The 21,814-nt window shown below is 38.1% G+C and overlaps 1 protein-coding gene across 1 annotated transcript in view; it reads right to left on the reverse strand.

The window, feature by feature from the left end:
• Positions 1 to 8,083: 8,083 nt before the first annotated feature.
• Positions 8,084 to 21,814, reverse strand: part of LOC143668954 (histone H2A type 1-H-like) — a 50,359-nt gene continuing 36,628 nt past the window's right edge. The window contains exon 2 of the mRNA XM_077143566.1: positions 8,084 to 8,565. Within this exon, the coding sequence (XP_076999681.1) occupies positions 8,084 to 8,565 (482 nt within the window). The remainder of the gene's footprint in view (positions 8,566 to 21,814) is intronic.

Genomic DNA, 21,814 nt, shown 5'->3' on the forward strand with positions numbered 1-21,814 from the left:
AAGAAGAAGTACTAAGATAGATCCGCCTACCATTTGGAGGCACCTGCAATGTGGACCTATGACAACTTTAAGTGAACAGTATTTCCATTTAAATCAGGATCTGTTTTGTTAAACTTATAAATGTCTTCTTGCTTAAGTACTAGGTGGTTGGTTGGTACTATGAATTTACTTTCAACTGACCTGAGCGTGGAAAAATAAAGGCATATATATTATCTGTCAGGGAGAATAGAGGAAAAAAGTAAGATAAAAAATGCCATTCCTTAGTACCTGGGTCTGAGTTCATGTGTGCATATACACCATTTTGACAGTGGAGAATGGGGTAGACTGAGTCCCCAAAACTATTGTTGCTAGAGTGTGTTCTTAGTTTCCCCTTTCTTAAACTTTTCGATCAGTGCTATGTGATACCTGCCAGTTGCTTCATTCAGGAAATTCAATAATTTCATGAGTACAGGGAGAATTGTTGGCTTTTTTGTAGAAAGAGGTTAAATGGAGCCCCAAAAAAAACAGAAATGAGGGAACCAAACATCTCTGGGAATATTAAATTGTATCAGAGATAAAAAGTGTATAAATAGATGATGGCACAGCAGAGCTGACTTGAGATAGGGAAACAAGAGAGAATTCCAATATGGCTCTCTCAGAAAGTATGGTATAGGTAAGGCAGCAGTGTGCTGGAGGCAGCTCACACAGGATTGCAAAAGCTGATAATTAAATTTTTAGGAATTTTGTAAGCTTGTAGTTGACAATAGTCATTATTAAAAATTAAATTATTTAAATTTAGAATGAAATAAATTATATTAATTTGTGTTCATATAAATATTCAAAATTCATCATTTTGTAATTTTTTTACTACATTTTACTGTTATCTAGGCTTTTGGGGTTAAGTGTCTTGCATCTGATAGTGGCTGGATGCTCACAGTGGGGTTACAATGGTGACTCAGTTCCACCCTGGCTAGCCTCCAAGGCCTAAGGCTGTATAAAAGAAACAACTTATAAGATGCTATAATTATATATACGTAGACCATGTCATAAATGCTTGTCAAGATTGGCAACACTGAAACGAGACTTGGATTTCACTTTCTCAATGATGTGACATCTCCTGCAAGGCATAGATAACCTTACTAAAATGATGTCCTTCATACCCAACCCTGAATCTGCACAGCCACTGCTTCTATTAATCAACATGATCTCTGACCTCCATGGACAGGCCAAGTCCCCTGTCTCCTGTAGTGAATTTTCCATTTGTCTACTTATTTTGAAAGATACTCTTCAAGGCCATCTAAGGTTGCATGCAACAGTCGCTGCCCACACAACAAGCACCACATCTCCTGATATTTCAAGTGAACCAGGTTGTTATGCTTCTTTCTGCGAGTATATCTGGCCCCCCAGCCTCATCAAGACAGTTACCTATTGCCAGGCAACCCCAAAATATTTCACTGACTGAAGGCAAGGGATTCAAGCCCTACTGTCCCACCCCACACCATGGTGGTAGATTAGTAACTGGGGCAAGGAGAGGTAACTGAGGAAAGTTCAGGACACCCACTGGTGAGCAAAGGGTAGGCTCAAGTAGCACAATATGGGAAATCAGTCTCATCATCTCCTTTCACATGTGCACTTCAATTCAAACTGGCAGCCTTTATATTCTCTGGCCTTATTCTAGGTGACTTCTTCCTCTTTTAACAGCTCCCTTAATTTTCCACCATTTGTCCAGAAAACTGTGCTGATTGTCTGTATCAGGGACTGGGACATGCTGTATGTGCTATATATGGCACCCTGAGAAGTTTCTGGTCTGAAGCAGTATTCACAGGGAATCACAGCAATGGTCAGCTTCCTGCAGAGATTGTTTGGTTTATAGGCAAGGAGAGCCCGATTAACAGCACCTTCCCTACACATCGGTGAGATCACAGGTGCCATCAAAGACTTCCCAAGAACTGAGGATTCTCCCTGATGAGTTCCTTCCCACCGCTTTCAGCTCACCTGCCATCTTCTGCTGCTGACACCCCTATTATTTCATCTCAATGTTTCTGCTTCTGTCCCCAATGTGGTTAAATTTTGTACATTTCTTTGGTTTATGACACTTTGGTTCTTCAGCCCTGTCTTGTGCCAAAGACTTGGACTTTGATCAATCTGAGTGGGGAACTAAAGCAATTAGCTGGATTAATCCTTCAGCACACTGCAGATCTCGGCACACAGCAGATCTCTCCAGGACAATAGCCCTATATAATTTTCCTGGGGGCTGAATCTTCATGTAAGAGATGGAATTGTGGTTACTTATCTTTTTTTTATCTGGAGGATTCTACAGCTCTTCCATTGTGTACTACCAGCTGTTGGTGTGACAGAAATAATTACAACTATTATTCATTAGCAACTATACCAAGTAGTTTACATCAATCCTAGTTGGAGATGTATCTGCCCCTCTTCATCCAAGCCACCCAGTTCGTAAATGAAAAAGCTGGTATTTGTTGATAAACCAGTTTAATCCCCCCCAAATACAGCTTTTAAGCACTGCACAACTGTGCTTGTTTCCTGGAAATGTCTTCCACAGTTGGCATTGTCCCCACTAGTTAGTCTCAAAGTTTATGGATGATCGGGCACAAAAGCATCAGCTTCTGGCTTCGACCTCTCCTCTGTCTGCCTTTTTAAAGAGGTAGAGACTTTTGCGTTTCTCTCACATTTTTTTTAATCAAAATGAGAAAACATGGAATTTGAGGAGTATATAAAACCCATCACAGGAAGGACCCTTTAGAGATCTTTGGTATCAACACCTTCATTTCCCAGGTGAGAAAGCAGATGCCCAGAGAAGATAAGTGACTCACCGGCTTAATGTCTGGTGAAGGACTTCAATTTAGAGCCCTGTGCTTCCTTCATGCTCTCTCCTTCACCTGCTTGCCAGTGGCAGCTGCAGACTCTTTAACATATGTGCTTTGGATTGCTAATCATTAATATGAGATTCTTCAAACTAGAATTTGGATGAGAGGGAATTCTTGCCAAGTGGCCTTTATGGAAGGTCTCAGAAATGAATGCTTACCGAACTTGAAATAAGAGTACTCTCTGTCCCTCTGCCTGCTTTGCTGCTGGAGTGAGCTTCTTTACTTTCCTCCTGACTCAGCTCTCCTCAGAACCTCAAATACATTCTTTAGCTCAGATACCTGCCTGTGGTCGTTTTACTTGGCATTTTGGTACTTTAGTATATTCAGCTCTGTTTGGAAGAGATATTTTAAAAAGAGAATATTATAGAGGTTTAAAAAAGAGAGTGAATATTATAAATAAATACAGAACTTAATTGTTTTTATCATGTAATTGTTTTCTTCTTTGAAATACATGAACCAGAACATTACAGATTAACTTGAACTTCCACTCTATTGCTTTCCCTGGTGACTTTTTCCTTTCTCTGCCAGAAGAAACAACTCATAAATTTAGTGTGGTTTCTCCCTTTCTATTTTTACTCCTACGTATATATATTCACAAACTATATAAAAAGAATACTTTGCATTATCTCTTATTCTGCATGCGTGCTATAATGCCATATGGAGCATTTGACAACTCACTTTGGAAACTAGGAAGTATGAATTTGGAACACTCACCTGGGCACGGTGGAGTGGAGAATCTCAGTTTCTCTTGATTGGCTCTTGCTTGCATCTACACCCCCAGGTCTTTGGAAAACGTACTCATTGTTTTCTCAGCTGCTGTGTAGTTCCCTCTACCATTGCCTCACAGCTGAGGCAATACCTTCAAACTCCCAGCTTTATGTAGTTGCTTCATTTCTAGCTCTCTGCTTCCTCCAGGCTTGTGGGCCAGGCTCCTTTCCCTGGGGAGCATTCGAGTCAGTCTCTGGCCATGGTTGTTAAATTTGGCTTTGCACTCCCATAAGCTGTCCTGGCTTTAACTCCTGCTCATCACCGTGACATTAAGTTGCTTCTTAATTGATGGCCCGACGGAGATCTTTCGATTTTGCGTTTGATGATTTATACCTATTTGAACTGTATAGTGAGAGCCTTCCAGGAGTCTAGCTGAAAAACGGGAGCCTGGAGGGGCCTGGCACTGAGGTCAAGAATTCAGAAAATGGAGCTGGTGTCCTGTGGAGTCAGACCTACTAGCTGCTGAGCATTTATTATACGTCATCCTCACAATTCTTTCAGTTAAGTTTTATTTTATTCTTTATAAGAGAAAAGAGAAGAATAATAAAAGATTTGTTCATCTTCCTTTAGGAATTTAAGCATGGATAATCTAATCAATTACATAAAGGAAAGAAATGTAAACTCCACCTTCCTTTGTAAAAAGATTTTTCCCTGAGTCATCTTTAAAAGACTTTGGACTCTGAGATAAACAATCAACAACTTGAAAACTTAAATATCAGGAGATATTTCTGACCTGGATTATCCAAGTTAGAAAATGTGACTTGGTTTTGCCACTTAATTGATTGAACATTAAATAACATATTAAATAGTAACATATTTAAATGCATGCGGGTTGTTTGTTTTTCCATTTCACTTAGCTTGATTTCTTATGATAGACCCAAGCTGTCTCTGTGTGGGAAAAAAAAAAAAATCCAACTTTGCCTTAGTTTTTAAACACTTGAATATAGACTGAAATAGTTCCTTGACCTAGATTGCAATGCCTGCCTTTTTTTTGTTTAATTTGTAAATGTTCCTTCTGAATGAGATTGGTTTTTAAGTTGCGTTATTTCGATCATGAGACTCATTAGAGAGGACAGAATACACACTTCTTCTTTGCTTTCATAGTTTTCCTCAGAGTTGTTGTCATAGGACTGTGAACAACTGAAGTTGACAATCAGCCATATAACTCAGCAAGATGTTGGCTCTGATTTGGGGTAATATTTCAGAGGATTCCTGTGTATAATCTCATTGTGATGATGGGACATGGGTCACTGCTGGCTAGAAGGCCAGGATGGACCCTGGGAGAGGAAGTAATTTTCACATGCACACTCGACCCCTAAACCTCACAATGTGCTGCAGTGACTCAGCTGATTCAGGGCAGCCATCAAGAACCATTTTCCGGAGCGTGGGTGGCTTTTCACACACTTTGAACCACGAACCCATCCACCATCTTAAGTCCACTCAGATAAGTCCTTTCATCAAACTCCAGTTTTTGCTTCACCATCTCTATGACAAATTGGGTCAATCTCCTCATCAAACTCATAGCAAAACACCAACTCCATTATTTTTCCTTCCACCAGATGAACAAAATGGTCTTTTATCTACATAATGCATTCAATAATGTGCTTGATTGCCATTATGTTAATACTCCTACATTCCAGTTCCAATGTCTCTTACTTCAGCAACCACAGTACCAGGAATGCCCAGTCAATGCTGCAAAATCATATACTATTGTGGTTGAAGCCACAATAAAAAAGGAAAAAGAACATTGTGATGAATATAATCTCTACAAAACATGGAAGAAAATTAAGAATGTTTCTGAACTGAGGTGTGGCTGTGTGCTTCTACATCGTCTGGCAAACAACATTTATTTGAGATTTGACTGCTGAAAGCATCTCACAACTATCGGTAAAATAGCATCTCATTCTCTAAGCAGCAGAGGTTATATAATTATACAGTGCAGGGTTTAAATGCAGATACCTTTACTTACTCCCTTGGTTCCAAGTTACACCGTTAGGAATTTATCCTAAAGATACACTTGCGCAAATCGAAAGCACATTTTTTTTTTTTTTATCTACAAGGGTAACCATGGATGCAATATTTGTAATGGTCATATTATAATCTGTATTAGTTTATAAGCTGCTGGATTGCAATATACCAGAAGTGGAATGACTTTTATAAGGGGAATTCAATAAATTACAAATTTACAGTTCTAAGCTTATGAAAATGTCCAAACTAAGGTATCCAGGAAAAGATACCTTAATTCAAGAAGAGCCAGTGCATTTGGAATACTTCTGTCAGCTGGGAAGGCATGCTGGTCCCTTGCTCCTGGGTTCCATTGCTTTCAGCCTCTGTTCCTGTGGGGGTTCCTCACTTTGCTTCTCCAGGGCTGGCTTTTATCTCTTGGCTTCCCTTGGCTCTCTCCAGGTTCGGGCTTAACATCTTGGGGTGATGTCTGCTGGGCTCCAAGCCATCTCCAAACATCGGTGTCTCTATTCTCCAAGTGTCAGATGTGTGTCAGCTCTGCTCTGAAGTTTCTGCTGGTGCTGTCATTTCTCTCCAAGATGTTTCCTTTTTTAAAGGACTCAAGTAAACGGATCAAGACCCATTGGAATGGATGGAGTCACATCTCCATCTAACGTAAAGATCACACCCACGATTGTTTGCGTCACATCTCTATGGACATAATCTAATAAAAAGTTTCTGCCCTACAATGTTGGATCAAGATTTAAAGAACTGGCTGCTCCCACAAGATTGGACCAGGATTAAAACATGGCTTTTCTGAGGCACTTAATACTTTCACACTGGCACATAACCCATGCGAGTTACACCATTTCTCACACCCACTAGCAATATATGGGAATAACTGCTGCTTCTTAGCATTGTTAGCAGGCTGGGGGAGTGTCAGGCAAATGGAAAACAATCTAAACCAATGGTTTTGACCCAGTGGACCTGCTGGATTCTCATTACCTGTTCATGCAAGAGTGGCAGGATGTCTCTACAATATTGTTTCCAGGCCCCAGATCACCTAGGAAAGCCCAGATGTGAAGGTGGTCATGACGGTGGTAATCTCTCCAACAAGAGCCTGTTTGAGTGTGTGTGTGTGTGTGTGTGTGTGTGTGTAGGGGGGGCCAGTGTGCATGGTCTGGGAATGGAATCCACATCTCCCACATGGCAGGCGAGCATTGTACCACTGTATCACCTTGCACCCAAGAGCCCAATTTTTTAAAAAATATTTTTATTATAAACAATAACAGACATACAAAAATTCTTGACATACAAACATTCTTGACATGGTTACAATTAATGGCTCACAATATTATCACATAGTTGTGTATGCATCAGCATGATCATTTTTTTTGAACTTTTGCATCTCTCCAGGAAAAAAAGAAAAAAATCATACATGCCATATCCCTTATCACTCCCTTTCATTGACCACTAGTATTTCAGTCTATTCAATTTATTTTAACCTTTGTTCCCCATATTATTTAATTAATTTATTTATTTATCATATTTTTTACTCATCTGTCCATACCATAGACAAAAGGAGCATCAGACTCAAGGTTTTCACAATCACACAGTCACATTGCAAAAGTTTTATCATTATACACTGATATCATTGGCTATAATGATATAGACAAGAAACATGGCTATTGGAACACAGCTGTAGTTTCAGGTACTTCCCTCTGGCCACTCCAGTATAACATAACCTAAAAAGGGGATATCTATATAATGCATAAGAATAACCTCCAGGATAACTTCTCGACTCCATTTGAAATCTCTCAGCCACTGACATTTTGTCTTATTTCTCTCTTCCCCCTTTCGGTCAAGAAGGCTTTCTCAATCCCTTGATGCTGAGTCCCAGCTCATTCTAGGAGTTCCGTCCCACGTTGCCAGGGAGGTTCACACCCCTGGGAGTCATGTCCCATGTAGAGATGGGGAGGGCAGGGAGTTTGCTTACTGTGTGAGCTAAGAGCACATTTTTGACATGTGTAATACTAATGCGCAGGATCTGGCCTTGGCAGAGATATGGTGGAGATGTGGCTGATAGCCACCCTTGAAGGGGTCTCCTCTGGCCTGAGCCCTTTCTCGCATAATCCTCACTGTTCACTCTGTACTAATCTCTCCGGAAACCTGGGCCAGCGCACGGAGCAAAACCTTACCCAAAGCTGTGCCTATGGATCTTCCCACAGTAAAATATTCAAAGAGGAGAAACAATCTTAGGCCAAATATGAGATATTAAAGCATCTTTATTAGGCTTGGAGAAATAAAGTAACAACTGACTCGTATTTTGACTGCTAAAACAAACAAACAAACAGAAGACAAAGAACAGTCCCAATGAAAAAATTGCCTTAAAAGCATTTCTCTGATGCCACACAAAACTCTTTTACAAAACTTCAATTTGCATGAAAATCCAAAGCTAAATTAAGATTTAAACGAATCACTGTTACATAACAATGTTACAAAAGTCAAAATGAAGAGGTGAATGTCAAGATTACAAATGGAGAGACTTGACTGAAATACTGGCACAGCATCTGACCACAACTTTGTCTGAAACTGTGGGTGCCTCTGAAAAGAGTCTTTGAAACTATATTCTTCTTCTTTTTTCCAGAAACCCAGTGGCTCTCGGTCTTCTTGGGCAGCAGCACGGCCTGGATGTTGGGCAGCACGCCGCCCTGCGCGATGGTCACCTTGCCCAGCAGCTTGTTGAGCTCCTCGTCGTTGCGGATGGCCAGCTGCAGGTGGCGCGGGATGATGCGGGTCTTCTTGTTGTCGCGGGCCCCGATGCCCGCGAGTTCCAGGATCTCGGTGGTCAGGTACTCCAGCACCGCCACCAGGTACACCGGGGCGCCGGCCCCGACCCGCTCGGCGTAGTTGCCCTTGCGGAGCAGGCGGTGCACTCCGCCCACCGGGAACTGCAGGTCTGCGGCTGTCGGGTCTTGCCTCCCGGCTTTTCAATACTCGACATCCTGCGAGACTCAGCGCCCGCTAATGCAAAAGACAAAAACTCATATGGGAGGTTAATAAAGGCTATTTATAGGGGTTGAAAGCTGCAGCTAGCTTTCTGGTTGTCTGACATCTTTTGAGAAACTTCATCCAAGAAAAGTCGAATTGGCAGCCACTTTTACGTGTCCCCCCCACTCCCCTCCTCTCCCCCCTCTCCATCTCTATTGTGTGTCATCTAGTCGATCCTTAGTGTGTTAGTGATACTTCATTTGAATATGTGATCTGTAGGCAGTACACCCGTACCACTTGTAGATAGATACTCTTTCTTTTATGGACATATAGAAAGTGTTTTTTTTTTTTTTTTTTTTTTTTATTTTTATTAATTAAAAAAAGAATTAACAAAACAATTAGAAATCATTCCAATCTACATGTACAATCAGTAATTCTTAATAACATCACATAGTTGCATATTCATCATTTCTTAGTACATTTGCATCGATTTAGAAAAAGAAATAAAAAGACAACAGAATAAGAATTAAAACAATAATAGAAAGAAAAAAAAAAACAAAAACAAAAAACCTATACCTCACATGCAGCTTCATTCAGTGTTTTAACATAATTGCATTACAATTGGGTAGTATTGTGCTGTCCATTTCTGAGTTTTTATATCCAGTCCCGTTGTACAGTCTGTATCCCTTCATCTCCAATTATCCCTTCTCTTTTTTTTTTTTTTTTAATTAACGGAAAAAAAGAAATTAACCCAACATTTAGAGATCATACCATTCTACACATGCAATCATTAATTTTTAACATCATCACATAGATGCATGATCATCATTTCTTAGTACATTTGCATTGGTTTAGAAGAACTAGCAACATAACCGAAAAAGATATAGAATGTTAATATAGAGAAAAAAATAAAAGTAATAATAGTAAAATCAAAACAAAACAACACAAAACAAAACAAAAACCTATAGCTCAGATGCAGCTTCATTCAGTGTTTTAACATGATTACTTTACAATTAGGTATTATTGTGCTGTCCATTTTTGAGTTTTTGTATCTAGTCCTGTTGCACAGTCTGTATCCCTTCAGCTTCAATTACCCATTGTCTTACCCTGTTTCTAACTCCTGCTGAACTCTGTTACCAATGACATATTTCAAGTTTATTCTCGAATGTTCGTTCACATCAGTGGGACCATACAGTATTTGTCCTTTAGTTTTTGGCTGGATTCACTCAGCATAATATTCTCTAGGTCCATCCATGTTATTACATGGTTCATAAGTTTATCTTGTCTTAAAGCTGCATAATATTCCATCGTATGTATATACCACAGTTTGTTTAGCCACTCTTCTGTTGATGGAGATTTTGGCTGTTTCCATCTCTTTGCAATTGTAAATAATGCTGCTATAAACATTGGTGTGCAAATGTCCGTTTGTGTCTTTGCCCTTAAGTCCTTTGAGTAGATACCTAGCAATGGTATTGCTGGGTCGTATGGCAATTCTATATTCAGCTTTTTGAGGAACCGCCAAACTGCCTTCCACAGTGGTTGCACCCTTTGACATTCCCACCAACAGTGGATAAGTGTGCCTCTTTCTCCGCATCCTCTCCAGCACTTGTCATTTTCTGTTTTGTTGATAATGGCCATTCTGGTGGGTGTGAGATGATATCTCATTGTGGTTTTGATTTGCATTTCTCTAATGGCCAGGGACATTGAGCATCTCTTCATGTGCCTCTTGGCCATCCGTATTTCCTCTTCTGAGAGGTGTCTGTTCAAGTCTTTTTCCCATTTTGTAATTGGGTTGGCTGTCTTTTTGTTGTTGAGATGAACAATCTCTTTATAAATTCTGGATACTAGACCTTTATCTGATATATCATTTCCAAATATTGTCTCCCATTGTGAAGGCTGTCTTTCTACTTTCTTGATGAAGTTCTTTGATGCACAAAAGTGTTTAATTTTGAGGAGTTCCCATTTATTTATTTCCTTCTTCAGTGCTCTTGCTTTAGGTTTAAGGTCCATAAAACCGCCTCCAGTTGTAAGATCCATAAGATATCTCCCAACATTTTCCTCTAACTGTTTTATGGTCTTAGACCTAATGTTTAGATCTTTGATCCATTTTGAGTTAACTTTTGTATAGGGTGTGAGAGATGCGTCTTCTTTCATTCTTTTGCATATGGATATCCAGTTCTCTAGGCACCATTTATTGAAGAGACTGCTCTGTCCCAGGTGAGTTGGCTTGACTGCCTTATCAAAGATCAAATGTCCATAGATGAGAGGGTCTATATCTGAGCACTCTATTCGATTCCATTGGTCGATATATCTATCTTTATGCCAATACCATGCTGTTTTGACCACTGTGGCTTCATAATATGCCTTAAAGTCAAGAAAGTGTTTTTGTCATGGGTTTTCAAGTGTTCTACAATAAAGGGATCCAAGAAAACCATCTAATATAAATTTTTTAGCATTATTTGAGAATATTTAAATATCTCAATAGAAGTCAAAAAAACAAATGAAAGCATAAGATACGTGAAGTATGAATAAGTAGTTATTAGGAGACCGTGTGTAAGTTATGGAGTGGAGGGACCAAGAGGTCCCTCTCTCCCTTGCTTTTGGCTGTGGGTTTTAAATCGACTTAACATATTGTCTCATTCTAACACCTGCATCTGTCCTGTGATCCTCTCTTTTGTTTGAATAGCCTGACTTGCAGCAAACTTGAAAGTTGTTTTGCATCCAGATAATTTCCAGTAAATCACCATGATTAAGACCAGGAAAAAAGTTGAAGAAATCAGAAGCTCTGGAGGCAGGAGAGAGAGACTGTGAGTAATTTGTAACCTTGCAGTATGTTGAAGTAGGTGCACTGGCATCTCATCCAAAGCCATGTGCATCATTAATTCCTTTTGCAATGACATATTTGCATGGATAGCAGGTGAGGCCTCCCATCTCGCCCATCACATGAGGTGATTAGCCCTCACCTCCAGGAAGGTCAAAAGGCCATATGCCTCCTACTGCCGGGAGATCTGGCCAAGTACTGTGAGTCCAGGGGCACAAAGTACACCAAGTGCAAGTGAGATGCTTTCATTAGGACTTGAACAATATAAACCAAAGACTCTTTTTAGAGAAACTTTGATTTTTGAAAATTAGGGTTCTAATTAATTTTGCTAATAATTCAGTGGTTGGGCCAATAACTCATTGATTATGATTCAGTCAGTCAACTAGAGTGTTAATACAGCAATGTGCTGGTTTGAAAAGATTATGCCCCCTAGAAAAGCCATGTTTTAATCCTAATCCCATTTTGCAAAAGGAGCCATTTCTTCTAATCCCTATTCAATGCTGTATGTTTGAAACTGTAATTAGATCATCTCCCTGGAGGTGTGATTTAATCAAAAGTGGTTGTTAAGCTGGATTAGGTGACGACATGTCTCCACCCATTTGGGTGGGTCTTGATAAGTTTCTAGAGTCCTATAAAACAGGAAACATTTTGGAAAATGAAAGAGATTCAGAGACAGCAGAGTAATGTGACATAGCCACAAGAAGCAGAGTCCACCACCCATTGACCTTTGCAGATGTAGGAAAATGTCTCCCAGGGAGCTTCATGAAACAGGAAGCCAGGAGAAGAAGCTAGCAGATGATGCCGTGTTCGCCATGTGCCCTTCCAGATGAGAGATGAACCCTGACCATGTTCACCATGTGCCTTTCCAGATGAGAGAGAAGCCCTGACTATGTTCACCATGTGCCTTCTCACTTGAGAGAGAAACCCGGAACTTCATCGCCCTTCTTGAACCAAGGTATCTTTCTCTGGATGCCTTAGATTGAACATTTCTATAGACTTGTTGAAATTGGGACATTTTCTCAGCCTTAGAAATGTAAACTAGCAACTTATTAAATTCCCCTTTTAAAAGCCATTCCGTTTCTGGTATATTGCATTCTGGCAGCTAGCAAACTAGAACAAGCAGTAAAGAAAATCAGTTTAAATTTTCTCTCAGTTTTTACATATCTCCTTATGAATAAATAGGTCTTCTGTAGTTTTTAGTTTCCAAGGCTGCATAGTACTGTGTGCACGTATTCTAGCATACCCTATTATAATGAGCCAGGTAACCGCCTCCATTCTTTAGTTTTTCATTAGAGATGTTAAATGGCATTTCATGCCCTGTTTGGACAAGGTTTTTCTTTTTGAAAAAGAACCATTTTGAACCTTTTTCTTCAGGGTTCAAAAACCATGTTTATCATGTTCTCAACCTTTTATGGTATCTAGGTTTATTTTGTTTCCTAATATGCTAGAGCCCAACTCCCTCTATTTTTTAAAGATTTTTTTTCCAGTTTACCAAGGTTCTCAATTAGTAGTGTATCAGCCCAGCTGTCATATCATTCAGGTCAGACAGTTCCATTTCACACCTGGTGGCCCGACCTCCAATATCAGTTGATGGTACATGGGTGAAGATATTACCCAAAATGGGACAGCATCATTCTTTATGGGCTTAAGGAAGTCAGTCTCTTTTAAGGTTGCTGCTGATATTTAGGTACTATACAGTGCATCTTTCAAAATGCTGGTAGTAGACGCCTTACTCAATTACTAGGCTGCCTAATTGCCTTTTGCTTTCTTCCTGGTTGATGCCAAGTATGAATACTATCCAGAGTGGACCTTGAGCAGCACATTTATATATTTTATGCTTTCTTTTCATCCAGTCAGAGATTGGATTGTCCAAACACCTTGTTTGAATATCACCATTATTAGTAGGTCCCACTTCCTAAACAGCTACTTTTCTCTTTACCTCATAAGGGTAGGAGATATGATCTACCATGTCTGGGTTTCCCTTGAAGTGCTTTGTTATCGTCATAAAAGTTTCTAAAAAAATTATTTTCTCTCTCTAAAAAAGACTCTAAGGAAACATTTGCCAAACTTTCAGAATATAGTGAGAGCAATAACCCTAGAGAGAACTACTTCATTTACTTTAAGAAGAGTTTGAATTGGGTGTGCCTGCATGGCATTGAGCATCTCTTTGTGGGTTGACGACTCTTTTGCTAAAGATATCCTCAAGTGCAAAATAGGAGAAGCTTCCCACCTGGCTCATTATAACAGATGTTGGACCATCACTTTCAGGCAGATTCAATTGTTTGCACTCCTACTCATACTCAGGGAATTGCCTAGGTGTGCAGTATCTGGGGACATCAAGGCCATTATCAAGTACATGAGATTGGTCCAAATGAACCCCTGCTAAAAGGATTGGAATAGAATAAAAAGACTCTTTTCAGAGCCACCAACGTTTTCAGGTGTCATTATTTAAAATATCTGTGTTTCTGATAGATGCCTCCTTGGAAATTTTCCAGAGTCCTGTCATGTTGTCATATTCAGTAAAACCTTTCTCCTGTTTACCTTAAAAGGTTTGTTTTTAACAAATAGGTCTTTTCCCCCTGATTTTTCCTAATAAGGAATAATCTGTGCTTATATGTTTATGCTTTGAAAATCCTACCATTTGGCTGAAAGTTGTTTCAGTTCATCATGTGGTCTAATGAAAATGTCACTGATTTTAGTATGAACAGCAGAATCAAACTTCATTTCTTTAATTATTGAGATATGACACATATCAAATTGTTGCTAGCTTAAAAATCTTTTCCTTTTATTTTGTAACTTTCATCATCCTATATGTGTCTTAGTTTTATACATGTTTTTAACTCCACTAGGGAAATTCTCCTTTGAATGCCTTGGAATCACTCTGTGCCTTCTTTGTGTTCAGATGAATTTTGAAAACATTTTGTTTGTCAAATTCCACTAAAAATCCTACTAGAATTACATTGAGTTTCTAAATTTATAAAGATGAAAAATAAAGATGAAAAATAGATATTTGTACTGTTTTGTGATTTGCTATTTTAAAAAGATAAGTATTTTGATGTATTAAAATGTTTTCTTGATGCAAATGTTCTAAAAATGATCATGGTGATGAATACACAGATATGTGATGATATTGTGAGCCATTGATTGTATACCATGTATGGAATATTTGTATGTTAAGATTTATCAATAAAAATATTTTTTAAAAAAACAAAACATTATATGTGTTCCTATAAAGTTTTGTGGTTTTCTGCATGGAAGTATATACTTTCTTCATGAAATTTTTCTCAAGGTACTCTTCTTTTTTATTAATTTATTTGTGTACAAATAGAAGGGATTTTTCCATTTTATTTTTCATTGCTTTTCAATGTAAAAATGTTATTGATGTGTCTGTAGTAGTATTGTATTTGGCCAACTTGCTGAATTCTATCATTCTGATTTTACAGGGTTTCCTGTAGGATTTTCCAGGTAGACAGAAAACTGCTCAACAGTCAAACGGTCCCCAAGCAATACACAGTGGCAACTGCTAGGCCAGCCTGACATGCTTCCACGTATTTGTATAGTAAGGAGACAAAGAGCCTCCTATGGATTGAATATCCCCCACAAATCCATGTTCAAGTCCTCCCAAGGTTGGTATCTTCTGACTGAACAACAATCTTGGGATTCCTTGGCTTTTCCTGTAACATACCAATGCACAGAGTGGCATCTTCTCCTTTCTCTTCCGAATTCTGTTGATTTCCAGCTTCTGGCTGCTCCCCATGGCTTATCTCTCTGTGGTCTTTTCCATAAGATCTCCAGTAATAGTATTAAAAGCCATCCTGATTCAGCTAGAACACACCTTAATTGAAGTAACCTCCTTGAAAGTTCCTGTTTACAGTGGTTTCACACCCACAGTAATGGATTATGAATAAGAACATTTTTTTTCTGAAGTCCATAACTCCAAGCCAGCACATACAGTGAAGTAAAAAGTTCCATGCCTCACCAGAGCCAGAGAGGTGGATGAGAAACTGCTTCATGGCAGTCACCCATAATATATAAAACTTCCCTTAAGTTAGGGAAACTGATGAGAAATGGCCTGGTAACAGTTCCTCATAAGATTATCTGTCTTCCCAGGTTCCAGGGGGTGTCACGCACCTTCCAAAAAACGGAGAAAGAAGAAACACTTACCAACTCATTCTGTGAGCCAGGTATCACCCTTTCAGGAAAAAAAATCATGAGGGAAAAAAAAAACCCCTATAGATCAATATCCCTCATGAATATTGATGCAAAAATCCTCGCAAAATATTAGCAAGCCAAATCTAGCAATATATAAAAAGGATTATACACTTGCATCAAGTGGGATTTATCCCTGGAGTACAAATGTGGGTTTTTTGCGTTGTTTCTTTTTTTTGTTCAATTCGAATTTTATTATAAAATTCCTTTTATCAGAGATTGAAAAAAAACTCTGTTTTTGTAATATCATAAAATACAAATAATTTTAAAAGTACATTGACTATCAAGTTCTGGAAAATAAACTACAATTGTTTAATCTGTCCCAGGCCTAAATTCAGGAAAAACTTTTCCATATCTCTTAAAATCTTTTATTTTGCTTGCTGAAACTTGGTAATTAGATTTTATTCAGTTACTCCTATCCCAAGGCTAGGAGTATATATTAATATATATTAATGATCTGGTTACTAGTTACCACTGCAAAGATATTATTGGAAGAAATAATATTAACAAACATAGCCTATTCTGTAGCATTTTTTATAGCCACATAACTATTTTTTAATTTAAGGAAACAAACAATACACTTAGAACGACCAAAAATGGATACCTTAGGGAAGCTTAACCATAGGGATATTTAAATAAAGTATCCATATAATCACTGTAAAAGCCTGTGTTTGTGCAGTAAGTTTCAAAAACCAATTTAAAATTAAGGCAACAAGGAAAAAATCTACATATTCAGATAGCAAGTTTCTTATATTCTAAGTATTAAAAACTAACTTAGATATCATTTGATCAGCTGTCAAAACCATGAATGTTCCCAAAATATCAAGTAGAAAATGTTTACAAATATCTAGTAATGACCTATTTCAGGAATATATGAGATACAAATATTTTTACCATTAACATATGGAAATCTTAAGCACCTAAAATGGATATCTTAATTAGGTTATCCATAGGCGTATTAAAAAAATATATCTAAGTAATCATCGTAAAGCCTGTTTGTACAATATATTTCATAAACCAATTTAAAATTAAAGCAAGAAAGGAAAAAATCTATAAATACAGATATCAGAGTTACTTGAACTCTAAATATTAAACAGTATCTTAAATACCATTTGATTAACTATCAAAACTGTGTGCGTTCTCAAAATATCAAGTAAAAAGTTATTACAGAGATCACCTTTGCTATAGTATGAGGTATGTTTCTAAATATTTTCAAATTTTTGACTTCAGGAATTTATTTTATTTACTATTGCTATAAGTGTACTTTTTAAAAACCGCTTTTTAGTTGTAAAATATAACACACACATATATATATATATACATACACAAAGAAAAGAAAGAAAAAAGCAGCAATTTTCAAAGCACACTTCAACAAGCAGCTACAGAACAGTTCCCAGAGTTTGTCATGGGCTACCATGCCCTCAACTCAGATTTTTCCTTCTAGCTGCTCCAAAACACTAGTGGCTTTATCAGAGTCATAATAATGGAATCATACAGTATCTGTCCTTTCGTGTTTTACTTAGTTCACTCAGCTTCATGTCCTCAAGGTTCATCCCTGTTGTCATATGTTTCGAGGCATCATTTTGTCTAAATGCTGCATAATATTCCATAGTATGTATATACCACATTTTCTTTATCCACTTATCTCTTGATGGGCACCTGGATTGTTTCCATCTCCTGGTAATTGTGAATAGTGCTGCTATGAACATTGGTACGCAAATGTCTGTTCATATCACTGCCCTCAACTGTTCTGGGTTTATACCGAGTATTGGTATTGCTGGATCATAGGGCAACTCAATATTTAGTTTTCTGAGTAATCACCAAACTGATTTCCACTGTGGCTGATACATTTTACATTCTCACCAACAGTGAATAAGTGTTCCAATTTCTCCATATCCTCTCCAACATTTATACTTTCCTGTTTGTTTGATAGCAGCCATTCTTATAGGTGTGAGATATCTCATTGTCGTCTTAATTTGCATTTCTTTTATAGCCAATGAAGATGAGCAGTCCTTCGTATGCTTTTTAGCCATCTGTGTTTGCTCTTCAGAAAAGTGCCTATTCATTTCCTCTGCCCATTTTATAATTGATTTGTTTGTTCTTTTGTTGGTGAGCAGTGTAATTTCTTTGTGTACACAGGATATCAAGCTTTTATCTGATATGTGGTGTCCAAATATTTTCTCCTATTGAGTTGGCAGCCTATTCACCTTTTTAACAAAGTCCTTTGAGGCACAGAAGCTCTTGATGTTAAGGAGTTCCTATTTATCTATTTTTTCTTTCACAGCTTGTGCTTTAGGTATAAAGTTTAAGAAGCTACCTATTACTAGATCTTGAAGATGTTTCCCTACATTTTTTTTCAAGAAGTTTTATGGTATCATTTTAGCTCTAGGTCTTTGATCTATGTATTTTATGTGTTGTCTTACATCTAGGTCTTTAATCCACTTTGAATTAATTTTTGTATAAGGTGTAAGGTAGGGGTCCTCCTTTATTCTTTTGGCTATTGAAATCCAGTTTTCCCATGCCATTTATTGAAAAGACTATTCTGTCCCAATTCATTGGATTTTAGGGCCTTATCGAAGTTCAAATATCCCTAAATTTGGTTGTCAATTTCTGTATTCTCAATTCTATTCCCCTGGTCAGCCCTTTCTGTCTTTGTGCCAGTACCCATGCTGTTTTGACCACTGTGGCTTTATAGTAAGCTTTAAAGACAGGAAGTGATAGATCTCCCAATTTACTCTTCATTTTTTGGATATCTTTAGCTATTTGAGGTCTCTTTCCCTTCCATATAAAATTTTTTTAACTTTTTTTATTAACTAAAAAAAATTAACAAACAAAACATTTAGAAATCATTCCATTCTACATATATAATCAGTAATTATTAATATCATCACATAGCTGCATATTCATCATTTCTTACTACATTTGCATCGATTTAGAAAAAGAAATAAAAAGACAACAGAAAAAGAAATAAAATGATAATAGAGAAAAAAAAAACTATACGTACCATACCCCTTACCCCTCGCTTTCATTTACCACTATTTCAAACTGAATATATTTTAACATTTGTTCCCCCTATTATTTATTTTTATTCCATATGTTCTACTCTTCTGTTGATATAGTAGCTAAAAGGAGCATCAGACATAAGGTTTTCACATTCACAGAGTCTCATTGTGAAAGCTATATCATTGTTCAATCATCATCAAGAAACATGGCTACTGGAACACAGCACTACATTTTCAGGCAATTCTCTCCAGCCTCTCCACTACATTTTTTTTTTCTAGAGATATTTCCTTTATTGAAAAAAAAAACAACTTAGATACATCTCCTACTGACTGTGATCAGGCTCAAATGTGAATAAGAAATACATAAGTCAAGAGCTGCTCAACAAAACAACTAGCTCTAGCTTCTTTTTCCCTAAGTGCTTTTGACATCTAGAAATATAAGCTTCTGCTTCTCTCTCCCCTCTCTTTCCTCTAAGCAACTATAATTCCTTCTTAAAAATACCACCAATAAGCTGTGCCAACTCTCACCAATGTTAGTTCTTATTACTATACTCTTTTCTGACATTTTGCAATCTAACAGAATAAGATGCAATTTAAAGAGAAAGTAGGCATATCCCTTTTACCCACCTCTGTTTTTTTTTAAATTTTTTTTATTAATCAAAAAAAAGAAAAGAAATTAACACAACATTTAGAAATCATTCCATTCTACACATGCACTCAGTAATTCTTGGTATCATCACATAGATGTATGATCATCATTTCTTAGTACATTTGCATCGATTTAGGAAAAGAACTAGCAAAACAGCAGAAAAAGATATAGAATGTTAATATAGAGAAGAGAATTAAAATAATAATACTAATAAAATATATATATATAAAAAGGAAAAAGAAAAAAACAAAAACAAAAGATACAAACACACAAACAAACAAACAAAAAACCATATTTCAGGTGTAGCTTCATTCAGTGTTCCAACCTAGTTACATTACACTTAGGTATTATTGTGCTGTCCATTTTTGAGTTTTTGTATCTAGTCCTGTTGCACAGTCTGTATCCCTTCAGCTCCAATTACCCATTATCTTACCCTGTTTCTAACTCCTGCTGGTCTCTGTTACCAATGATATATTCCAAGCTGATTCTCGAATGTCGGTTCACATCAGTGGGACCATACAGTATTTGTCCTTTAGTTTTGGGCTAGACTCACTCAGCATAATGTTCTCTAGGTCCATCCATGTTATTACATGCTTCATAAGTTTAGTCTGTCTTAAAGCTGCATAATATTCCATTGTAGGTATACGCCACAGTTTGTCTAGCCACTCGTCTGTTGATGGACATTTTGGCTGTTTCCATCTCTTTGCAATTGTAGATAATGCGGCTATAAACACTGGTGTGCAAATGTCCGTCTGTGTCTTTTCCCTTAAGTCCTTTGAGTAGATACCTAGTAGTGGTATTGCTGGGTCGTAATCCATTCTGCCATTCTATGTCTTTTGATTGGGAAATTCAGTCCATTAACTTTTAGTGTTATTACTGTTTGGATAATATTTTCCTCTACCATTTTGACTTTTGTATTATATATATCATATCTGATTTTCCTTCTTTCTACACTTTACTCCATACCTCTCTCTTCTGTCTTTTCGTATCTGACTCTAGTGCTCCCTTTAGTATTTCTTGCAGAGCTGGTCTCTTGGTCACAAATCCTCTCAGTGACTTTTTGTCTATAAATGTTTTAATTTCTCCTTCATTTTTGAAGGACAATTTTGCTGGATATAGGAGTCTTGGTTGGCAGTTTTTCTCTTTTAGTGATTTAAATATATCATCCCACTGTCTTCTAGCTTCCATGGTTTCTGCTGAGAAATCTACACATAGTCTTATTGGGTTTACTGTCTTCTAGCTTCCATGGTTTCTGCTGAGAAATCTACACATAGTCTTATTGGGTTTCCCTTGTATGTGACAGATTGTTTTTCTCTTGCTGCTTTCAAGATCCTCTCTTTCTCTTTGACCTCTGACATTCTAACTAGTAAATGTCTTGGAGAACACCTATTTGGGTCTATTCTCTTTGGGGTGCGCTGCACTTCTTGGATCTGTATATTTAGGTCTTTCATAAGAGTTGGGAAATTTTCAGTGATAATTTCTTCCATTAGTTTTTCTCCTTCTTTTCCCTTCTCTTCTCCTTCTGGGACACCCACAACATGTATATTTGTGCGCTTCATATTGTCATTCAGTTCCCTGATTCCCTGCTCAAGTTTTTCCATTCTTTTCCCTATAGTTTCTGTTTCTTTTTGGAATTCAGTTGTTCCATCCTCCAGTTCACTAATTGTAGCTTCTGTCTCTTTAGATCTACCATTGTAGGTATCCATTGTTTTTTCCATTTTTCTTCTTTGTCCTTCACTCCCACAAGTTCTGTGATTTGTTTTTTCAGATTTTCTATTTCTTCTTTTTGTTCAGCCCATGTCTTCTTCATGTCCTCCCTCAATTTATTGATTTGGTTTTTGAAGAGTTTTTCCATTTCTGTTCGTATATTCAGCATTAGTTGTCTCAGCTCCTGTATCTCATTTGAACTATTGGTTTGTTCCTTTGATTGGGCCATATCTTCAATTTTCCGAGCGTCATCCATTATTTTCTGCTGGTGTCTGGGCATTTGATCAGATTTCCCTGGGTGTGGGACCCAGCTGGTTGAAAAGTTTTTCTGTGGAATCTCTGGGCTCTGTTTTTCCTTTCCTGCCCAGTAGGTGGCGCTCGTGGCGGTCGTTTGTCTGCGGGGCAGTCGGCCCAGGAAACTGCGCGTGGAGGCGGGGGTCGCTGGCCGTGGCTTGGGGGAGTGCCGGTCCAAATTGCCCAGCTGGCCCGAGACGCCAAGCGTGACGGGAGGGCCCCGCTATCCAATGTTCCCAGTCAGACCGGGGAGCCACGTGCGTGGAGGGGACCCCAGTCACCAGCCGCCCCAGCCGGGAAAACGTGCACCCCTCGGGTATCTCACCGCAGTGGATTCTCCCTACCCGTTCAGCCGTTCCAGAATGGGGTACGCTGTCTTTTTGGTCTCTGTCGTGACTCCGGGAGCTGTTTCGTATTGTTTCTGTTTCTTTAGTTGCTTTTCTGGAGGAGGAACTAAGACCCGCGTGTCTTACTAAGCCGCCATCTTCTCCGGAAGTCTCTCCACTACATTTTGAACAACAAGGTGATATCTACTTAATGCGTAAGAATAACCTCCAGGATA

This window comes from Tamandua tetradactyla, chromosome 25 (assembly GCF_023851605.1).
Source record: "Tamandua tetradactyla isolate mTamTet1 chromosome 25, mTamTet1.pri, whole genome shotgun sequence".
Classification (NCBI taxonomy): Eukaryota; Metazoa; Chordata; class Mammalia; order Pilosa; family Myrmecophagidae; genus Tamandua; species Tamandua tetradactyla.